This window comes from Camellia sinensis, chromosome 6 (assembly GCF_055761805.1).
Source record: "Camellia sinensis isolate YWXY chromosome 6, ASM5576180v1, whole genome shotgun sequence".
NCBI classification, from domain to species: domain Eukaryota; kingdom Viridiplantae; phylum Streptophyta; class Magnoliopsida; order Ericales; family Theaceae; genus Camellia; species Camellia sinensis.
This window is the reverse complement of record NC_138966.1, coordinates 155676146-155699873: the sequence shown is the minus strand read 5'-3', so window position 1 is coordinate 155699873 and position 23728 is coordinate 155676146. Positions and strand designations below refer to the sequence as shown.

General features: G+C 40.6%; 2 protein-coding genes across 4 annotated transcripts; both read left to right on the top strand.

The window, feature by feature from the left end:
• Positions 1-11923: 11923 nt before the first annotated feature.
• On the top strand, positions 11924-12781 carry LOC114310119 (uncharacterized). Its single transcript, XM_028256024.2, has 2 exons — positions 11924-12060; positions 12211-12781. Exons 1-2 carry the CDS (start codon positions 11924-11926, stop codon positions 12779-12781), a joined length of 708 nt encoding a protein of 235 aa, XP_028111825.2.
• A 6116-nt stretch (positions 12782-18897) lies between these two features.
• LOC114269779 (uncharacterized) lies at positions 18898-22527 on the top strand. 3 transcript variants are annotated; one of them, XR_014331313.1, is made up of 5 exons: positions 18898-19026; positions 19275-19338; positions 19566-19632; positions 19724-19853; positions 22189-22527. XR_014331313.1 is itself a non-coding variant. In XM_082872742.1 (5 exons), the coding sequence occupies exons 2-5, from the start codon at positions 19300-19302 to the stop codon at positions 22255-22257; spliced, it is 276 nt and encodes a 91-aa protein (XP_082728868.1). In that variant the 5' UTR covers positions 18898-19026; positions 19275-19299; the 3' UTR covers positions 22258-22527. The 3 variants fall into 3 exon arrangements, 2 of the variants coding, with proteins under 2 accessions (XP_082728868.1, XP_082728869.1); XM_082872742.1 differs by having other exon boundaries at positions 19753-19853; XM_082872743.1 differs by lacking the exon at positions 22189-22527 and adding an exon at positions 20009-21565 and having other exon boundaries at positions 19753-19853.
• The last annotated feature ends 1201 nt before the right edge of the window (positions 22528-23728 follow it).

Sequence of the window (23728 nt, the reverse complement as noted above, 5' to 3'; positions counted from 1 at the left end):
GCCACACACTCTAAACAAAATAATAATTCATATTAAACGTTTCCCATTTCGCAATAGATAAGCATACAAGCTGTATCAACACCTCCACACATATGCATATGAGCTATATCAACACTTCCATAGATAAGCATATGAGCTATATCAACACTTCCACGGATAAGCATATGAGCTGTATCAACACACTAACTGACAAGCATATGAGCTGTATCAGTGGAGTCCATCCCCTATCTCCTCCCAAACAACATCCAGTTTAGAGGTCCATCCCCTATCTTCCCCTAAACCGTGGAGTACATCCCCTATCTCCTCCCATACACACAACGTATATACACATAGGTCATACACACAATCAATTAATACATAACGTTACTATATTCTATCAACCGTCATACTCTATGACACATCCACCTGATTAGTTTTAGTTTGCCTAATCATCATGCATTGTCTACAACAATCAAAACTACCCTCCACCGGTAGCCCAAAGCAATTATTTCTAAACAGATAATAAAAGCTCCAACAGATAAAATATCAATGTTTTCAAGAGTGAGTGATTAATAAATCCAACTCTACCATTCTACAATATAATGAGCCAATTTCATTATTTCCAACTCAATTCCAAATAACAATAATTTTTCCAAATTAATTATACCAATTAATTTATACAACATATTAGGGTTTTCTACCCCATTTCCCAATATAGAACCAAGAGTCCAAATATCAACAACCAACAACAATATCATTATTTTGAAACCCAAAATACACATTTTAGAATCAAAATAACAAACCCCCTTTTATACATTTTGAAACCCTAGATCTCAAAATCAAACCATTTAACAAAGTGCCCAAAAATCTAGGTCAAAACCCATAAGAGTGAGTAGGAATCACTACCCCAAAAGATGAAACCCAACGAAGGAGATGACGAACATGAAGATGCTCCAAATCACAAATTTCTTGGATCAAAAGATAGCCCTCGACGATCAACAACCTTTTCGTAAAGGCCAAAGGTGAGGAAACAACTCCTACTAGATCAATACTTAGAGAGAAGTGAAGGTTTTAGAGAGAGAAGCTCTCAAATGGCGTTTTTGAAAAGTAAGAGAGAGTGAGGATGTAAAAAGTGACTTGAAAATGCCCAACTGCCTTCTGATATACGACAGGTCCACTCGAGCGAAAAACACAACGCTCGAGCGTCAAGAACAAAATACTGAGTTCGCTCGAGCGCAAGAAGTCCCGCTCGAGCTCCAAGACACAAGAATAAAGTACATCCGCTCGAGCGTGAAAACCAGTCCGCTCGAGTGTAGATTTTCCCCTCCCAGAACTTACTCCAAAAAAGTACTACCCGCTCGAGCGCGACCTGCTCGAGCGCGACCCGCTTGAGCGCAAGAAATCCGCTCGAGCGTAGAAATCACACCTGCAGAAGTTTTGCAAAGCACGAAAATACTGGGAGTGTGCAATCTCCGCTCGAGCGCTAGACGACCCGCTCGAGCAAAACGACCAAAAACCTGGTAACAAGAAATTAGACCAAGGCTCAACCCACCTGCTCGAAACATGCCCAACACATCCTAAAACTCAATCAAATGGAATTAAAGGACGACAACAAGGTAAACACAACTACCAACTCCATGGAACCGAGTCCGAAATGTAACTGAACAGTAAAGGGAATACCGGAATCGCTATAACCTGCCCCCCTTAAAGAATTTCGTCCCCGAAATTAAATACAAATTTTTCAAAAACAAGTTTTCTCCATTCCCAACAATATTACAACATAATGTTAAACAATCCGACCCGTTACCGGTCAATCCCATCTCTTTTCAAGAGGCATTTCACATTATACACAACAACCTGCATTATCAACTTGCATTCCTTTGAAATTTCCCCATTTCAACTTATTTTCCACAATTCCTTAACACATGCAACATTAATATCATGCTTGCATTTTCACAATACACTCAACATGCACAACGTTAACACCGCTTCCACTTACCAAAACATTTACAATGTTTTACAACTTAAGACATATATAATGTTCTTAAAGTTCAATATTATTACAAAATTTCATTACATGATTACACATCAACAAACATATCCGGATATTTTTCACAGACTTCCAACTCACGTTCCCAAGTGGCTTCCTCCACTCCATGATGCTTCCACAAAACTTTTACCAAGGGAATGGTCTTGCCTCGCAAGACTTGATCCCGTTTATCCAAGACCCGAACCGGTCTCTCTTCATACGAGGCATCCTCATCTACCTCTAAGTCGGTCCAATCTAACACATGGGACGGATCCGGCTCATACTTCCGAAGCATACTCACATGAAACACGTCATGCACCCCGGACAACTGCGGTGGAAAAGCCAAACGATAAGCAACCTCCCCAATCTTTTCAAGCATCTCAAAGGGACCGATAAACCGAGGGGATAACTTCCCACTCTTCCCAAACCTCATCAAACCTCGCCTAGGTGATATTTTCAAGAAAACATGATCACCAACATCAAACGCCAAAGGCCTCCTCCTACGGTCGGCATAACTCTTTTGGCGACTCTGGGCTATAACAAGCCTCCTACGGATAAGCTCAACTTTCTCCGTCGTCTCCCTAACCAACTCCGGACCCAACAAAGGTGCATCACCTACCTCGGCCCAACAAACTGGAGACCTACACAGTCGGCCATACAAGGCCTCATACGGTGCCATACCGATACTAGACTGGAAACTGTTGTTGTAGGCAAACTCCACCAAGGGCAAGTGCCTCTTATACGTCCTACTAAAGTCAATGACACAACCTCAAAGCATATCCTCAAGGATCTGAATAGTACGCTCGAACTGCCCGTCAGTCTGAGGATGATAAGCCGTACTAAAGGTCAACTTAGTGCCCAAGGCACTCTGCAAACTCTGCCACAACCTAGCAGTAAAATGAGGGTCTTTATCTGAGATGATCGTCACTAGGACCCCGTGCAACCTCACTATGTTCCGAATATACAAGTCGGCAAGATGATCTACCGAATCTCTCACGCGCATAGGAATGAAGTGCGCTGACTTAGTCAACTGGTCTACAACCACCCAAATAGCATCACTACCCCGCTGAGTCTTCGGAAGACCTATAACGAAGTCCATAGTGACATGCTCCCACTTCCACTCGGCAATAGGCAAGGGTTGCAACAAACCCGCTAGTCTTTGATGTTCGGCCTTCACTTGCTGACAAGTAAGGCACTTAGACACGAAGACTGCCACATCTCTCTTCATTTCCCGCCACCAGAACTGGCAACCCAAATCTCGTTACATCTTAGTGCCTCCCGGATGCACCGCAAGACGTAAATGGTGAAACTCTCGGAGCACTTCCTCTCGGCAAGACTCCGGCACAAATAAACGGTCTCGGTATCTCACACTCAGGTCGGGATACACCGTCAAACCCTTCTCAACCTTCCCACTCGAGATCTTCTCTCGGAGGGATTCTACCTCAAGGTCCCCTCTCTGTGCCTCTAACACTCGAGTCACAAGTGTAGGCTGCGCAACAACAGAAAACAAGGCCGCAGCCTCAACAGATTTGCTCAAGAGCAAATCAAACTCGCCAAGTGCACCCAACATCTCCCATTCCCGGATGGCTATACAAGCTACATCACTAATGGATTTCCTACTAAGGGCATTAGCCACAACATTGGCCTTTTCCGGGTGATAGTGCAACTCAAAATCAAAATCCTCGATGAATTCCATCCACCTTCTCTGCCACAAATTCAAGTCTCTCTGTGTAAAAAGATACTTCAAACTCTTATGGTCCGAGAACACCTCGAACCTCTCGCCATAAAGGTAGTGCCTCCAAATTTTTAAGGCAAAAATCACGGCTGCTAACTCAAGATCATGCGTAGGGTAATTCTTCTTGTGTATTTTCAACTGACGTGAGCCATAAGCTACCACTTTCCCCTCTTGCATCAACACACAACCTAAACCCTCTCATAAGGCATCGCAATAAACCGCATAACCCAACCCTCTCTCCGGAATAATCAAAACTAGAGCAGTGGTCAATCTAACTTTCAACTCTTGGAATGACTTTTCGCAAGTCTCACACCACACAAATTTGACCCCTTTCCGCGTCAATCTAGTCAATGGTGAAGCTAGCCTGGAGAAATCTCTCACAAACTGGCAGTAATACCCAGCTAATCCCAGAAAACTGCGGATCTCAAAGACACTCTTAGGCTGTGCCCAATCTTGCACTGCCTCAACCTTGGACGTATCAACAGACACTCCTTCCCCGGATACCACATGGCCTAAGAACTTGACCTCTCCTAGCCAGAACTCACATTTCCCAAATTTGGCATACAGCCTATGGGCTCTAAGCAGCTCAAGCACCACTCTCAAGTGTTCCTCGTGCTCCTTCTCAGAAGGCGAATAAATCAGAATGTCGTCCACGAAAACGACTACAAAACAATCTAAGAATTTCTAGAAGATCCAGTTCATCAAGTCCATGAAGACTACCGGTGCATTGGTAAGCCCAAATGGCATCACCAGAAACTCATAATGGCCATACCGCGTACGGAATGCCGTCTGTGGAATATCCTCCTCTCTGACCCTCAACTGGTGGTAACCCGATCTCAAGTCTATCGTAGAAAAACAACGGGAACCCTTCAACTGGTCAAACAAATCATCTATACGGGGCATAGGGTACTTATTCTTGACCGTAGCCCGATTCAACTTCCGGTAATCGATATACAATCTCAAGGCACCATCTTTCTTCTTAGCAAAGAGGGCCGGTGTCACGACCCCAAACAGCCCCTAGTAGTTTGGTGCCGTGATGGCCAGTAATCCGAGATTACCGAAGGCCAACTTACAAGATTCACACACACATTCAGAGTATAAACATATGGGGCTCACAAGTGCGGAAGCAAAATTTAAAATACAAGTGGTCCATAAGAGCTGTGCTTAAGTCAAATGAGATAGCAACCATTTACATATGGGTTATAACTTAATTACAAACAAAGCAAAATGCAAGTTACTTTTTTCGTATTAGCAAAGGGCTCCACAAGCCGACGTAAACAAATTGTACGAATTACAGGTCTAAGAACACAGTCTGCCAGGTTGCCGACATCTTCTTTGCCGACATAACAATCATACAAAAACATACATCTTGATCAAAAGGCTTCTCAGCCGTCGTGTTCGAAGTACAAATATTATAAGTCGAGAAGCATGATTTTCAAGACTGCCGACATAAATGCAGGTTAAGCCGACATAATCAAAACCCAAAACAAGCTCCAGAAATCACATCTAGGCGTCACCGCCTTCTTGTTCATCACCTACATATATATAGAGAGGGTGAGCTTGGATACTCAGTGGATGGTATAAATAATAAAGGGGTTTGCATGAATAATAGCCGAAATCCTTTCAAAATAATACAAGACAAACTCTATATATAACAAGAAATGGACCTCGTCCATCTAACAAATATTCAAAGTTTCAAGGGATACTTACTAGCATCACATATTACAAACAATAACATTCCGGCAAACATATCCACGCGGTAAACCGTCCGTGGCAAAGCAAGACAAAGCAAGATAGGCATCTCAACGAGGGTGCTACAAAAGTTTGGAGTCCTCTAGCACAAGGGACTTTCAAGACAAGATGTGCTGCGAAAGTTTAGAGTCCTCCAGCACGAGGGACCTATGTTACAAAGGCCCGTAGCCCTCTAACACTAGAGTACAAATCAAGGGTGCTGCGAAAGTTTAGAGTCCTCCAGCACAAGGGACTTTCAAAACAAGATGTGCTGCGAAAGTTTAGAGTCCTCCAGCACAAGGGACTTTCAAACGAGATATGCTGCGAAAGTTTAGAGTCCTCCAGCACAAGGGACTTTCCGAGAAGGTCATTCAAACAAATATGATACGAGATACGAAACTAAGGACAATCATTCATGCTTAACAAATATCTTTCAAGACAAGCAAAGCAAAGTCCTTCAAAACATTGATAACATAACTTTATCAGAAATACCACTCACCTACTTCTTCAAACGTCGGGGTCAAGGCCAGTCCAAGTCCTACAACACATGGCAAAGTCTATTGAATGCACTACTCACAACAAGTCTAGCTTACATGCAAATGACCTCGGCATTCTTCAAAACTAAGTCAATCAAATTGAAACACAGTTTCTTATCCCTGGAACAACACGCTGGGCAACTACCAGGTCTAGGCCGAGGTCCCACACCTCCTTGCCGAGGTGTAGCCTCGATGGCCACATTCAAAAGTGAAGTCGGGAAAAATCTGTGTTTCCCTCTTGATAACATGAAGAACATGAGCATGAAAAACTTGAAGAACATGAACATGGGGAAGATGAATGCAAAGATCGAAACTTGCTATTACAACAGCTAAGACTTCATGCTATGAATTCGAAAACATGGACCTGGGTACCCACACTCAAGGATCTTAGCAAAACAAACACAAAAACATGAGCTTTAATGCAAACTTTCGGATCAAACGAGGCTTTTCCTCAAAAATACATGAAAACCGTTTTTCTCTTTCTAAAACCAACTTTAAATCGATGAATGGTGTGCGGAACAGGTTTGATCGTGCAATGCAGCTAGATGATGAATAAGAACAACAAGAATAGGTTAAGATTCTAACCTCAAAACTCGAATCTAACGGCTCAAGCTCTAACAAGCAAGCTTGGAAGTCACCCTCTCAAGCTCAAACTCTCCCTCCTTCTCACTAGAGCTTCTCTCTTTAAAAAGGCAAGATTGATACAAATGATCTGCTTCTCACGACAAACACTGACTTAAACCCTCTGTCGGGACACGTGGCATCGGCTGATTCGCTCAACTCGAAAAGGTGACTGACTTGACAAGACAAGACTAAGACAAAGCGCACTCAACAAGCTGGGCGGCACGAACACACCGGCAAGTAAAGACATCGGCTAACAACAAGACTCCGAAAATCAAAAAGGCAAGGACATCGGCTTGGAAGGACAACACTTGACTAAACTGTGCCACACCTTGGCCTAGATGTGCCACACTTCGGTCTAGGTCATACCATTCCAGGAGCAAAATCACTCACGCAAGGATCAAGGATCTAGAACGCCTAGATATTAACATCTAGGCCTAGGCTACGCGCACCTCGGCCCAGATGATGCACATCTCGGCCAACATGCCAAGGTGATGATGGGGGTCGATCAAAGGGGTTCCAAGATAGTTCTAAGTGATAAAGGTTTCAAAGGTGACAAGCTTAAGACGACCTCGGCAACACACCAGGCAAGAACAAAGTATGCAAGCAATCATTCAAGCAAAACAAGACAAGATTTGTAAATGTTCATATTAAAACAAGATCATCCACAAATGTATACTAGTATGACTAAGTCAAAATGAGGGTTGTTACAGCCGGTGCTCCCCACGGTGAAACACTAGGGCGGATGAAGCCCTTATCTAACAATTCCTGGAGCTGAATCTTCAACTCACTTAACTCGGCTGGGGCAAAACGGTAAGGTGCCATAGAAATCGGCACCGTGCCGGGCACTAAATCAATAGAGAACTCTATCTCTCGGTGAGGTGGCAAACTAACAAGATCCTCGGGAAAGACATCCGAATACTCACAAACCACCCTCGGCAACACAATCTGGGTCTCGTCACACTCACTACTCAAAAGGCTAGCAAGAAGACCACTAAGCTCACTCCATCCTCGCGGATTATGCACCGTTGGCAACACACTACCAACCCGATCCCCCAAGAAATGGAAACACTCCCCGCTCAAGGTACATACTGTGACCCTCTGGCGGTAACAATCAATAACAGTCCGGTATGACGATAGCCAGTCCATACCCAAAATAACATCAAAACCTTTCATGGGCATGACAACAAAAGGAAAAGGAAGCCTATGGTCGGCAACCTTTATATCACAACCTCTATATCCGTGTTTTAAAATCAATTCACCTCCAACAGGTGATACAACACATATAGGAGATGCTAATAGTGCCAACTCCAACTCCAACACAGATGCGAATGCAGCAGATACAAAAGAATGAGATGCACCCGTATCAATCAACACACTAGCAACTGAGTTGCAAAACAGAAAGGTACCTCTCACAACTGATGGAGCCGGTACTAGGTCCTGCGCGGTAACAGCATATACGCGCCCTGTAGGCCCCTGATCCACCTGCTCACCTCTAGGAGCAAAAGACTGCTGCACAGACTGGGATGACGAAGCTCCCAGATTGGCCCTCGAGGCCTGCACAGACTGAGTTGACTGATAACCCTGCGTCTGCCTAGAACTAGACGCCCCCGAAGTGGCACTCAACTGTGGGCAAAACCTCTTCAGGTGCCCGGGCTGACCACACTGATAGCAAGACAAAGGCTGGCCTCTGCCCTGACTATGGCCCTGACGTCTAGCTGAAGAAGAGGCAGCTCGCAGACCCCCTCCCTTTTGTGGGCAAACTGAAGACTTGTGACCCAGCTGGCCACAAGTGAAACAAGTCAAACCTCCCTGATTACCTCTCCCGGAGCCTGCACTGGCACTGGAAAGGTCGATCTAGCCAAACCACCCTGAGACTGCTGAGGGTTGAAACCCCTCTGTCTCCTGCCATCACCCTGGCCATCTTGGCTCCTCTTGGAACCTCTATGCTTCTCCTCATCCTCCTCCTACATCATAATCTCCATATGAGCTGCAGCATCCACTAGACATCTATACTCCCGAATAAAGGACTCTCCAACACTCAACTTGAGTCCACGCCTCAACTTCCGCTCAAACTCTAAGCAACGGCGTTCCTCGAACACCACAAGTTCAGGTGCGAACCTGGACAAGCTAGTAAAAGTAGCCTCAAACTCGGCCACTAACAAACCCTGCTGTTTAAGTTGGCAAAACTGCTCCCTCAGCTTCTCCCTAGCAGCTAAAGATAAGAACCTCTTCTGGAAAGCATTCACAAAGGCCTCCCATGCACCACCAACACTGCCTTTCTCGTACTTCCACCACTGACCTGCATCTCCTTTCAGTTGGAAGGATGCCAAGGTCACCTTTAAAGCCCCGTCCTCGATGCCAAGCATCTCGAACGTCTTCTCCATCTGTTCCAACCACTCGTCAGCCTTAAGTGGCTCCTTCGGATCCCCAACAAACTCGTCCGAATTGGACCGGAAGAATTCCCTTTTCAAGAAGGAAGGCCCTGCCTCAGCTGCGTGGGCCTGCTCCTGATTCCCAGCTCCGAGAATACCCAAAGCTCCTGTTATTTCTCGGGCCAAGGCACTCATAGCCTGCTGACTCGCTGGCTCGGCCACATGGGCCTGACCAACTCCCTCCTGCTGTGCTGGAATATCATCCGGTAAAGGCATCTCCTGCTTACCACGCCTGCCACGCTTACCATGTCTTCGTCCTGACATCCTAATAAAGGTAACCAAGACTATTAGCACATTCACAAATGTGCCGAAGCTATAACGCTCACGTCCTAATGCATGGACAACTGTAATTCACTCCACGTAAGCACCTAATCACGTAAGCAATTACGAATTTCATTTCCAGATAATGACAGTCCTAAGGCGTTACTAGAGTTCCGGTTAGAAACAGCATTGATCAAGTGCCTTTCCAACAAGACTCCCAGAAACCCAAGGATTCAATCAACATCCTAGAAACTACATTCCATACCCATATAGTCACATAAGCATGTTATCAATTAAACACATAGCATATGACACTACATCTAAGTCTCTATCAAGTGAGACAAACCCATTGTGATACTAATCACTTCCCACGTATCCAAAGTATTTGAACCCGGTGCGCTCTGATACCAAATTGTAACGCCCTAAAAAATATACATAATACCCATCATTCAGACATGCAGTAATATAAGAAAATCAACGCCTTTCCATTCATCAAAGTAGTTCTTACAACAGTATTACATGTTAACAACAAAAGGCAAGTGCCCTACGGGCTTACAGCTCTCCAAGTCAACACTTGGTTACACAAAAGAAGAGTACTAACTCTATACAAAATAAGCCCTTGGCTTGATATAAATGTAACACAAACAAAATTAATCAAAAAGAATTTTCAACTCCCATAACAATCCAAGCTATGTTCTTAGAGGTGGCATGCTACTTGTACTTGAAAAATAATGTCCCATATAGGGTGAGCCAACGCCTAGTAGAGATATGCTAAACACGATATGAGCAGTAACTAAGACATTAGCAATTGACAAATGTTTAACTCCCATAAATCAATTCATAAAACCATTTCCATTACATGACCACTATGTCTATGTTTCATTTCATTTTCCATTTCTTATCCAATTTCCAAATTCATACCCATGGCTCAAAACCTGGCCACACACTCTAAACAAAATAATAATTCATATTAAACGTTTCCCATTTCGCAATAGATAAGCATACAAGTTGTATCAACACCTCCACAAATATGCATATGAGCTATATCAACACTTCCATAGATAAGCATATGAGCTATATCAACACTTCCACGGATAAGCATATGAGCTGTATCAACACACTAACTGACAAGCATATGAGCTGTATCAGTGGAGTCTATCCCCTATCTCCTCCCAAACAACATCCGGTTTAGAGGTCCATCCCCTATCTTCCCCTAAACCGTGGATTACATCCCCTATCTCCTCCCATACACACAACGTATATACACATAGGTCATACACACAATCAATCAATACATAACGTTAATGTATTCTATCAGCCGTCATACTCTATGACACATCCACTTGATTAGTTTTAGTTTTCCTAATCATCATGCATTGTCTACAACAATCAAAACTACCCTCCACCGGTAGCCCAAAGTAATTATTTCTAAACAGATAATAAAAGCTCCAACAGATAAAATATCAATGTTTTCAAGAGTGAGTGCTTAATAAATCCAACTCTACCATTCTACAATATAATGAGCCAATTTCATTATTTCCAACTCAATTCCAAATAACAACAATTTTTCCAAATTAATTATACAAATTAATTTATACAACAGATTAGGGTTTTCTACCCCATTTCCCAATATAGAACCAAGAGTCCAAATATCAACAACCAACAACAATATCATTATTTTGAAACCCAAAATACACATTTTAGAATCAAAATAACAAACCCCCTTTTATACATTTTGAAACCCTAGATCTCAAAATCAAACCATTTAACAAAGTGCCCAAAAATCTAGGTCAAAACCCATAAGAGTGAGTAGGAATCACTACCTCAAAAGATGAAACCCAACGAAGGAGATGACGAACATGAAAATGCTCCAAATCACAAATTTCTCGGATCAAAAGATAGCCCTCGACGATCAACAACCTTTTTGTAAAGGCCAAAGGAGAGGAAACAACTCCTAATAGGTCAATACTTAGAGAGAAGTGGAGGTTTTAGAGAGAGAAGCTCTCAAATGGCGTTTTTGAAAAGTAAGAGAGAGAGTGAGGATGTAAAAAGTGACTTGAAAATGCCCAACTGCCTTCTGATATACGACAGGTCCGCTCAAGCGGAAAACACAACGCTCAAGCGTCAAGAACAAAATACTGAGTTCGCTCGAGCGCAAGAAGTCCCGCTCGAGCTCCAAGACACTCGAGCGTGAAAACCAGTCCGCTCGAGCATAGATTTTTCCCTTCTAGAACTTACACCAAAAAAGTACTACCCGCTCGAGCGCCAACAAACCCGCTCGAGCATGACCCACTCGAGCGCAGGAAATCCGTTCGAGCGTAGAAATCACGCCTGCAGAAGTTTTGCAGAGCACGAAAGTACTGGGAGTGTGCAATCTCCGCTTGAGCGATAGACGACCCGCTCGAGCGGAATGACCAAAAACCTGGCAACAAGAAATTAGACCAAGGCTCGACCCACCTGCTCGAAACATGCCCAACACATCCTAAAACTCAATCAAATGGAATTAAAGGACGACAACAAGGTAGACACAACTACCAACTCCATGGAACTGAGTCCGAAATGCAACTGAACAGTAAAGGGAATACCAGAATGCTATATGGGTGACTATGCTTACGAGCCAACTGTGGTAGGGTTCCATGAAAAGCTTGAGAAATTAAAAGAAGAGGGTAAGCAACGAGCACATAATTTTTTCAAGGACTTGGCACCTGAGCACTGGGCGAATTCATACTTCAAGTAATAGTAGTTTTCTAATGTATTCCATTTGTTAAGTTTAGAATGGTAGCGATGTGAATTTTCAGTTATGTTTTGTGGCAATGTGAAATTTCATATTCAGTTTCGAAGAAATTAAATTCAATATTGTACAATGTTTGTGATGTTGTGCAGGGGCATGTGTTATGGAGAGATGATATCCAATGCGGCAGAGTCATTTAATAATTGGATTAAAGAAAGACACAATCTTTCTATCACTCAAATAGTGGACACAATTCGTACTCAGTTGATGCAGCAAATGTCTAAACGGCGTGACCAAGCAAACAAGTGGAATGAGCTTATTTGTCCTACATTCGAAATAATGCTTCTTGATTCGTTCAACAATAGCAAGTCTTGGCAAGTTAGCAAAGCCAATGAGGATGTGCTTGAAGTTCATTCGATACCATCTGTTACAGTTGATATTGCAAGGCGTACGTGTTCTTGCTTCAAATGGCAAATCAACGGATTCCCATGTGACCATGCTGTTATTTCTATTCAGAAGAGCCACTACAATCTCAATGATTGTGTGGAACATTACTTTCATATAGAGACATATCGTGCAACCTATTCGGGTGTCATATTTCCTATACCATCAATGAAAAAGCTGCCTTTTGATCCCACGGACTTCACTATATACCCATCAACTGTGAAAAGACCACCCGAAGGCCGAAAAAGAATAGAATCCCATCAGGGGGTGAGAAACTAAAGCAAATAAGGTGCGAGAGATGTGATAAGTTAGGAAGCCATAATCGGAAATCATGCAAGGAGCCGATATAGGGTGTACATTTTTCATTTCAACATTGTGTTTTACATGAGATTCTTATATTGATTTTTGAAATAAGATTGTGTTGTGTTGGCAAACATTATGTTGCAATAAGATTACGTTGTATCGGCAAACATAATAATGATTTGTCAAACTTAGTATTTGATTTGTGTTTTTTCTTTTTTTCTTTTTTTTTTTTGGGTACCAAACTATTATTTTGTTAATGTTTTAATGATGAATACATGATGTGAACATTCACACTTGCGTAAAAGAATCATATTATGTGAATACTCGCACATGGGTTTAACTTTTTTAAATTATTGTTGTCAATGTTGACATGAATATAAACTGTGATGTGAACTTTCACATGCATACAGATTGACATGGTGTGAACATTCACAACTGTTATGAATAAGAACAAATGTAAACATTCACACATGTGTATGTTATCTGTAATGATGTCATGTAGACAATGTGAACATTCCTGCACAAAATATGTATATTGTAGAACAATCGGGTTCAAACAATCGCATAAATTGACATAACAACACAGCAGTATATCATAAGTGAATATGAACATTCACATCAGTGGTACAACTGTGAACATTCACATCTATAAAACATAAGTGCATATGAACATTCACATTCACATCAGTGGTACAGATGTGAATGTTCACATTTGGCAGAGATGAATAACATTCACAACTGTTACGAATAAGAACAAATGTGAATATTCACACCTGTGTATGTTATCCATAATGATGTCATGTAGACAATGTGAACATTCCTGCACAAAATATGTGTATTATAGAACAATCGGGTTCAAACAATCGCATAAATTAACATAACAACACCAAAGGTAGATCAAAATTCACAGGTGGCTTTTTTTCCATTAATAGATGTCGTATCACTGATTTACAATCAATTATTGTGTTAAAATGTCAAAGCAGTTGATATTAACATTTACATCTAGTGTTGGTTAGTTTGTAGGTGGACACCCCCCACCTATAGGTTTTAATGACGCTCTGTTTTCTTATGATTTAAAAAACTGTGTACTAATAACTCTCGTAGTCCATACTATTCAGAACTAGTGAGGCTGCCAGCAATTTCTTCATGGTATATATGCACCCGCATGATGTAACATACTGTAGGTCCGCAGTCCACCCTGTAAATGCAAAATAGTTATGATTAGCACTTGACATGTATGTTTGCATAATGGTTATGGAGGATTTGTAAAAAATGTAGTGAGGTTTACGAGTCATCGCCCTGCTGAGGACAGATATCAACTGATATGATTGGTTGTGACGGATATTGGCCTACTAACTTAGTCCATAGCGGTGATGACTCGCCAATAACGTGCACAACGTTCTCGATGTACTTCCTTTGTGTAGGGAATTTCACATTAGACACCAACGAACATATGTGTGTACATTCATTTTTGGAATTTAACATATGACAATAATTCATATTTGTGTACAATAAGAGCCACTTACAACTTCCCGTGCTTGGTCGATATGCGGGTCATTTATGTCTGTCCTTGGGCGTAATGAGTTATAATGCCTCAACAAATTTTCTTTAGCATCATACACAACTATCGTCCAGCGGAAGTTATGGTGTAATGAGAATAGTAGGTATCTCTTTCCTTGGTAGTTTTTCGCATGTGCATCAATGAGTTTACTTTTTTTGCGAGGACGGTACTCTCGTATCACTTTCTATACACATTGGACAAATAATTAATGAATTGTAACGTTTCAAATTCACATTAGCAAAAATGGAGTGTTAGATTTTACCAAACACATGCTCGTGAAGATGAATAACGCTTCATCTGAAGTTGGGTTGACCACCTCTTGTTGTTCATGTAATAGTTCGACATATGCATCTATGAGCTGCACAAACATAGGGTCGTATTATATTATTTGTGGTGGGTGAACAATGTATGTCTGCGGCTGTGGGTATGTGTCTCTGTGTATATGCATGAACAGTGAATCATCTTCGTAATGGCATACATTGTTGTGTATCGATTCCTCCTTGATAAGGTTCACAATATCATCAAAATACACGTATGTAGACTTTGAGTCTCCTTTCCACACAAGCAACCTCTGCATTTTAAACAAACCAATCTGAATATTAACATTGCACAGTTTTGAACAAATCAAATAAATAAGCACAGTGGTGAATATTCACAATTATGGAATGTGAATGTTGACATTAGGTGTTCGTACAGTCACTTACTCATCGCTTCTACTCTTTTGTAAAGCTTGGACCTTTTGCTTGTCGTGTTTGGACATCATGCTCCAAACATTGAACTTGTTGGTCAAGGTCAATAATTTTTTTGAGTGCTTCGCTGGTGGGTGTTTGTCCACATCTTCAACAATGTCGATTGTATGGGGCTGTTTTGGACCACAATCATGCTCTTTTTTTTTGCCAGGTAAGTATGGGTACTAAAAGTCAGACAAGCGATGCTCTTCTCGACCTTTCTCCTTGATGCACTTCACCCTAGAAGGTGGGTTGAGATTGTGTTGCATTGGAGCGGGGGGTTGCTTCTGCACCTCGGCCTGTGTGATAATGTGGACTAACTGATCATCGTAAAGGTCCTAAAGAACTGTTTTCTCACATTCTAAGTTGATGACCAGCTGCATTAAGCGCTTAATTTCTTTATCCTTCTACTCCATGCATTTTTTTTTTATTTCAGTATTCATGTTGGGTGGGCTTGACTGGTTGAACAATTTATCTTCAAGATCAGCTATGACTCTTGCCCTTAACTCCCATGAGAATTGAAGGTGTTTGTATGTTGCTTCCCACTACCTTATGATGCCCCAAGCCTTCCAATTTTCTTTGACAAGCATATCGATGAGGTTGGGTTGGCTTGTGTTTGCTATGACAATAGCTCTCTCATCATGTGGGCTGCTAAAGGGAATGTGAATGTCCTCATTACTGTCATTTACCTCAACTCCATCCCCAGAAAATGGAGAGTTGCTACCACTGTGTTGTTCTTCCTTGATGTTAGAGAGGTTAGGAGATGTGGTGGTTGGTTCATAAATTTCGGGCTCCACCTTCAATGTTGTACGCCTGAACTTTTGTAATTCTGTTGGGGTTGCAAAGAGTTCGCCGACATTAACATGAAATGAAAAAGTTATGTTACTTCACGTATATATTTAGGTGGTGTCAGAATGTGAATATTTTGATCAACAGTTGAAGGTCATACCTCATTAAAACTAATATCAGCCAAAGATGTGGATTTCATCTTCTTCTGTAAAGCAGTCAGATCCCACTTGACACAGCGAGGAATGGCATTGGGCTTGTGAGGTTGTAGGATGGTTGTGTGCTCACATAACCAATACTTCAACAAAATAACAAAGACATATGTTATTTAACCTTTGTAGAATAATGTCAACATATGTGAACATTCACAACAATGGCACTGTTGTGAACATTCACAACAGTATATCATGAGTGAATATGAACATTCACATCAGTGGTACAAATGTGAACATTTACATCTATAAAACATAAATGCATATGGACATTCACATCAGTGGTACAGATGTGAATGTTCACAGTTGGCATAGATGAACAACACTCAAGGACATGTGAATGTTATTATTTGAGAACAAGGGTACTTACCATTAATAACATGACACAGTCGGTGACTTTTGCCAGCTTTTTGTCATTTTGAGAAATGGAGGATGTCACGTTGTTCTAATTTGCTTGGCCTAATCATATTCTTGCATGTTTTCCAATGGGACCATATGTGTGTAGTAGCCCCATCCTATTGTCTCACTGCTTGTCGAGAAAAAAAAGTTTTTGGCAAGCATACATGCAGACTAGTCGGGTGACTTCTTCGTTGTCATCTTTCTTTTTGCCTTTCAATGCCTCGGTCAAAAGGATGTGTATCCATTTTGAAGTCAACCGGCTGACATTTTTGCACCTTTTGTTTATAATGCCAATCTTTGGTTTCGCACCATATGATATGTCCATTGGCTTGGTGCCACAGTCCACACCAAAAATTAGCTTAATGTCGTCGTGTATGTTCATCTTCTTCTCCCCAATGTAGAAGGCATCTTTTGAAGCTTTGTACATTTGTAGGACATGCACAACAACATCATCGTACATCATGCATTTGTCAAGGCCGATCTTACCGTTTCTCAATGCATCTAATAAATGCCAGAAAGGTGTTTGCCGCAGGCAGCTGAGCTGTGCTTGTGTGAATTTGGTGCTTTTCATTAATTTCACCAGTCCGGTCATGTTAGATCTGTAGTTGACACGCCGCATGCCAACATTGCTGCTAGTATTTGCTTGTGGGTTTTCTTCCTTGACATGGTACTCATCTCTTTTTCTCTTTGAGGTTTTCTTCTGTGCAATATCTGCAAAATAGTGCATTAAAAAAAAAACTAAGACAAGGTTCATGTGATTAGCATAGTGAAACAGATGTGAACATTCACAGCATTGTCATAGATATGAATGTTCATAGTTGTGTGCATGAGTGTGAATCTCCACAGTTTTGTGCATGGATGTGAATATCCACATCCGTACATGGATGTGAATGTTGACTGTGTCAGCACAAACACAATGTGCATAGTGTGTGAGTGTGTAAAAATGAATGTATGTTTATACAACCATGAACAACATTCAAGAACATGTGGATGTTAACACAAACATATAAAATGATGTTATGAACATTTACAGTACTAATTTGTATGACAATGCACATTCTTACTACAATCATGCAATGCCAATTTTATAATACAATCTCAAAATTAAAATACAATTTCAAACATGGGATAATAAAAGTGATATATTTCCTCTAAACACAATGGTTAATGTTCACAAAGTGTCTAATTAATTTACACATGTAATGAATGTTCACGACATAATTATGTATCACAACAACATCTGACACAAGGAATTTTAAATATGAATGTTTACTACGGTTAATAACAACAATTTGATAGAGGGGGGAAGGATAGTGTCAATATTCGCATGGACCGTGTTTCATGCCACTTTCATGAAAAATAATCAAGAATTGAAGGTTCAAGTTATTGTATCACCATTAACAACCAACAATACCAACAAGGCAAACATTCACAAAAGGGGAAAAAAATAACTACAATATTACAAAATAATGATTGGCGAAACATTTTCAATCCATGTGAATATTCATAGCTTTTAACAACAACAACAATAATATGTGAAATAATTTGATTGTCCAAACATTTTCAATCCATGTGAATGTTCACAGCTTTCAACAACAACAACAACAACAGAAACAATTTGGTTTGCCCAACATTCTTTCAAACCATTTGAATGTTCACAGTTGTGAACACAACATAATGACAACTGTAATGTTTTTGGGTGAAAAAATCCATATAATTAGGGATTACGATTGAGGGGTTTAGATTAAAGATTAGGGCATGAACAATATGGACTCCTATATATTGTGTGAATAAAAACAGGGGATATTTATGAAAATTCACAATGTTGTTGGTTGAAAAAGAGATTTAGAGTTTACATACAAGAATGATTAGATTACTTACGTTTTTTGCCCATTTCGACGGTTGCGTTGTCACAAATTGTCGTCGAAGGTGATTTTGACGAAGATAGACCTTACGGATGTTCAACAATGGTGATTCCATGATTTCAGCTATCGATGGCGTAGGGATGACGAAGAAGATGATGAGACGATGCGACGATGAACGATGAGAGTCTTCTGGACGTTGAAATGATATGGAATACGGCTTTGGATTTTTGAAATGGTGGAGATACTATGCGTGATTTCCTGCAAGAAGAAAGGGGAAGAGAGAGACGGTTATTTGATTCAAAGAAAGGATAGACGCGTGTTTGTTTGAGGGTTTTTTTGGTCTTTTAGTATAAAATGGGACCTAATGGAATATTACAAAATATTATGGGTCTTATAGAATAAGACTCTTAGATAATGGATTTATTAAAAAAGCTCCAATCTTAGAATAAATAAATAAAAAAGAAAAAGATTTTGTTGGAAAATATATTTGAAAATGTGATTAGTTAGAATAGAAACCCAACTTTCTAACTAAAATAAATTAATTAAAAACTTAAACAAAGAACACAATGGCCTAACAGGCTCAACAACAAAACAACCACAAGAAGTTTAGGAGCTCTGCAACCAAACTCCACAGCTGAAGACTTCGATTTCATGGCGGCAAAGCAATCAGGTATAAGGACTCGACTCCTTTCTCTTGTTCTCTTCTTCTTCTTCTTTATCGATTGATAAAACCCAATTAGGGTTCGGGTTTCTTGATTCTTCTGAAAACTCCCCCCTCCCTCCCCCTCTCCCCCCCCTTCCCTTGAAGTTCTTCCCTCAGAGGTATTTCCATTGCATAATCCTCTTTCTTATATATACATCTTTATAATATGCATGTATCTAATCTAGGGTTTTGGGGGGTAATTTTATTTGGAATAGGTTTCATCATCTGTGACATATACAAATGATGCCTGTACATTTGAGTGGATGCACTTTGCTCAAGGTAAATATTTTCAACCCATTTTTGTTTTACCATTCCAAAATATATGAGATTGCTAGTTGGTTTCCAGTGATATGAGAACTAATCTATTCACAATGGAAAACAGATTAAAAAAATTTAAGATTGTTTTGATTCTACTGTATTTTCTGAGTGACCAAAAAGAGCAAATACAAGTCGACTATGTTACTGGGAATGACAAAAAAATGCAAATGTTTCATCTTTTGTGCTAGGGAAGGGTGAGTACTCAGGAGGTTTTCCATTTATCCAATTCTGACTTGGTCCCTGGTAAATGTGAAGGTCTGTAAGCAATTTCTTCTCTACATTTTCTTCTTACGTTATCCTTATTTGAATTTAAATTACTTTATTATGCATATGTGTATATATGCAGGATTTATATTGAGGATTTGCATAATGTAGGGGGACTAAAACTGGGAGAAGGTTCACTAGATTTAGTTAAAACTCTGCAATCAGATGTGCAAGATGGTCGATTATTACTTACTGGAAAGCGGGTTTTAGAGGTGAGCTCCTATTACTAAACTGACCTCTATTCTCTAACGCTATCATGCATAAACATGTTTGAAATTGAGATGAATTTGGCTACAATGAAACATTTCTATATTGTATGTCATATATGTGCATTACATATGTTTTGTCATTGCATGTCTTTTTGTAGGTCTATGACATGGCAATGTGGCTGTTTGTTATATTAGTTGGGGTTGTGATGAGTCTATCCTAAGCGGGGGCATACAAACCATCAAGTATGTTAGCTTGGCTAGCTAACATGCTCAATGCCTTAACTTTGAGCCATGGCACCACAAGATGAGCCAACATAGGGCATCCCGAGGCGTGGCCAGAGCACCACTCAATTGTGTTGAGGGTCCAAGGCATCCCTGCTCGACTAACTCTGCCCCTCAATTGTGTTGAGGGGCAACATGGCTCTGCATCTCATTTGGCTTGGCTGAGGGGTCCTTCACCAGACCATGACCCCACTATGTCTCATCTTCTCTTTCTCCGTAAAGCTGTCTCCTACTGATCAAGGCATCTCCAATACCATCATCCAATGATGACCTAGGTTGGGTGTTGGGCTTAGGAATCCTTGTCTAGGGGATCACTCTAGGTATGTGGGTTAGAGGCTAGAGTTAGGGATTCATTTTGGTGCCTTTCCATCCCCCTGCCCTGATGGTGTCTGCACCTTGATCAATCTGAGAGAGAGAGAGGTGCTCTAATCAAGTTTTGATATTTTGGAAATTGTATCATATGCAACACTGAAGCCCCCTACAATGCCTACCATTGTTACTCTTATGATAACAAATCCCAAGGTACAATTTTAGGTAGTAGAAGTGGTTGGGATACCTCATTCTTGTCAAAACAAGGAGGGTTAGCTGCCTCTCCAAGAGTGAGCTGGCCTCCATGGTTCGACCACCCTATGTAAAAGGGTTCTATGCGGACTTTGAAGCATCCTCCATTATCAACCATCTTCTCCATCTCTGGTATACAGCAAGACCTCTCGACTGCGCTCTCTGTTTTCTAAGGCTTCTTGATCTCTCACCTCCTCACTCTCTGGTGATTACCTTGATATCTCAGTACCCGCGTTCTTCCCTGAAGGCCATCTGTAGGCCACCTGAACAAATACCACCCACAACATTATTGTTTATAATTGGGATGTTTGGGTTGGCACCAGGGGAAATGTTTGTAATAAGTTGGGATTTTAGTTTTACATGTTTTGTTTACATTCAAGCATGTTTTGCTAATTCAAACTGTGTTGTTTATTTTATTTTTTATTTTTTTTGTGGTGTTTGATATGCCAAGAGACTGAACCAGTGAATACATGGATTGATTTTTGTCAATTGTCCTTGTGATATAGAACTAGAAGTAGCTGATGTTACTGAAATTTCTTACTGGAAACAGTGTATCTTTTTTCTTTTGTTTTTGTTTTTTCTTTTTAAATTACATTGAGGCAGAAAACTTGTTTCAAGAAGCATGATATTGGAATCAGAGTACATCCATTTTTGTTTAACATATGGTGGCAGCAATTCAAAGAATTAGGCGGTATTTGAATAGCATTCATTTCAAGTAGGTTTAGAAATTACTTAATCAAATGATCCATATCCAGTAGTGGCCGAGAATACATGCCCACAGCCACAAACGTTCAGAAACCCGTGAACACTTCTTTAGACAAGTTTTAATTGATCAAATTTCTTGCGATTTCAACTTTTAATAGTTAGTCCATGTTGCCTATTGAGATTCAGGTATATGAAAGATCTTTTTCAAAAGATAGCTTAATGTGTTACTTCATAGAGATGGCCAAATCTTGATTGAATCTTTTAGGATGCGGTTTATGTCAAATATCCACGATGTTGCCTGTTCATCAGTTACACATGCTTTTGGGATAATTTGTGAGAAGTGCACTAAGAGCATGTTTGATTGAGTGGATTAGAATATGGGATTGGGATTATTAATCCGTGGGCCCAATTATCCTATGTTTGTTTTAACATTTTGATTTAGGATTATTAATCCAATGGATAATTAATCCAACAAATTTGTAGGATTATTAGTAATGGGGTAGGGGTGGGATTATTAATCCAATGGATATTAATCCAATTGGATAGTGAATACCACACTAATTTAATAGGATTATTAATACTTCACTATTAATCTTGTGAATCAAACATGACCTAAGTTGTCATGCTTTAATGATACAAACTAATATCAAGAAACATACAATTGCAAATGGAATTGCTGTTTAAGCCATGTACTGATCATGACCTAGCAACCAATTTGGTCCAAAATTGTTGGTAAAATATGTAGTTTTCTTGTACTTGTTTTAACTAGTCTCATGGTCTATCCTTGCAGCAACTGGCCCACATTTCCACAAATATTTATCAATGGGGAGTTCATTGGAGGATCAAACATCATTCTTAACATGCACTAGGTATTATCACATCAAAATTGTTCTTCTCCTTAAGCCTGGGATTCATTGTTTTGATGGTTTGGTCTGACCCCGTTTTTAGCGGCAAGCTCATGCACTGAGTGGCTCGTTTTAAGTATGTTAAACTATGAATATTTGTTGATTTAATCCAATAATGGTTCGTGCAAGTATGAATTGAAAAATTGTATATGTATAAGCATTACTCCATGAAAATTTACACTCAAAATTATATATATTACTGCAGTCCACCTTTAATGAAACAACTCAAGCTGGTTCAATATTTAGCACAATACACAGAATACACCAAAGGAAATTATCTCTCTCTCTCTCTCTCTCTCTCTCTCTCTCTCTCTCTCTCTCTCCATATCTAGTAATAGATGAACACACTGCTGCTTCTTCAATTCAGAGGACTGCTAAAATTCTCAACTGGAAGAATCTATCTATCCACTAGTTGTTGCAATTTCAGAGGCACTGACGTGCTCAACAATGGCCACATGATGATAATGTCCCTTGCTGTGACCTCCACGTCCACCATTGCATTGGTGCCTTTTGCCAGGACTGCCACCACTGTGACCATGATGTCTCCCACCATGACTGTGATATCCTCCATGGTGACAACCATCGCGGCCACCATGTCTGTGATGTTCACCGTGAACATGTTGATGAATATGATTTTCCCAGCCATGACCATTATGTCCCCAGCCGTGACCATGATGTCCTCCACCGTGACAAGTTGCAGTGCTGTCATGTTCGTTATGTCCACCAGGGCTGTGGTGTACTAAGTTGTGAACACCGTGACCAAATGGATGATGATGTTCGCCACACCCAGACATCATTGTTGTTCAAGTGTTTGTCTAGACCTCTGAATGTTGCTTGGTGAATGAATATTCTGTGAGGAGTGACGATGCAGGGAGCTCAAATATTTACAGGAAAAATGGGATGAATGGTCAGTTATGCTTTTACTTGGAGACTATTTTTTTTTTTTCCTTAGGGAAGAAGATAACGGAGGACAGAGACTTGAGGATACGAACATGTGACTTTATTCATGTGTATGTCGTCTTATTCGTGTTCTCCAAGAAATAATTATCAGATTAAATGGTGGTTGGGACTCTCTCCTAACAGTTTTTTTCATCAAATATGGATGATGACTGAATGATGGCCAAATTTTGTAGGAAGGATTCAGACTAAGTGTTTACGTGTGCTACATGCCAAGTCACCAACCTATTCAAATCTATAATCTACAGAGTCTTAAAATGGATTAAAGAGATATGGGCAAATGAAGGAAATATCAAGGCCACACCTAATTTTTTTTTTTTTTAGATGGTAGAAAAAACAAAACACAAAGAAAAGCAAACTAGCAAGCAACATCAATCAAGGCCAGCGGGACCTCCTCCATCCACACTCTCTGGTGGTTCAAACCTCGAGCCATCCTAGGAAGTCCATGCGCCAACATATTACCCTGCC

What these genes read in the sequence shown, in the direction of transcription:
- LOC114310119 (XM_028256024.2), top strand. Translation starts at nt 11,924, where the DNA reads ATGGGTGACTATGCTTACGAGCCAACTGTGGTAGGGTTCCATGAAAAG. An exon ending in TGGGCGAATTCATACTTCAA is followed by an intron (nt 12,061 to 12,210) that starts GTAATAGTAGTT and finishes GATGTTGTGCAG; the next exon opens with GGGCATGTGTTATGGAGAGA.
- LOC114269779 (XM_082872742.1), top strand. Translation starts at nt 19,300, where the DNA reads ATGATGCCTGTACATTTGAGTGGATGCACTTTGCTCAAG. An exon ending in GTGGATGCACTTTGCTCAAG is followed by an intron (nt 19,339 to 19,565) that starts GTAAATATTTTC and finishes CTTTTGTGCTAG; the next exon opens with GGAAGGGTGAGTACTCAGGA. An exon ending in CTGGAAAGCGGGTTTTAGAG is followed by an intron (nt 19,854 to 22,188) that starts GTGAGCTCCTAT and finishes CTATCCTTGCAG; the next exon opens with CAACTGGCCCACATTTCCAC.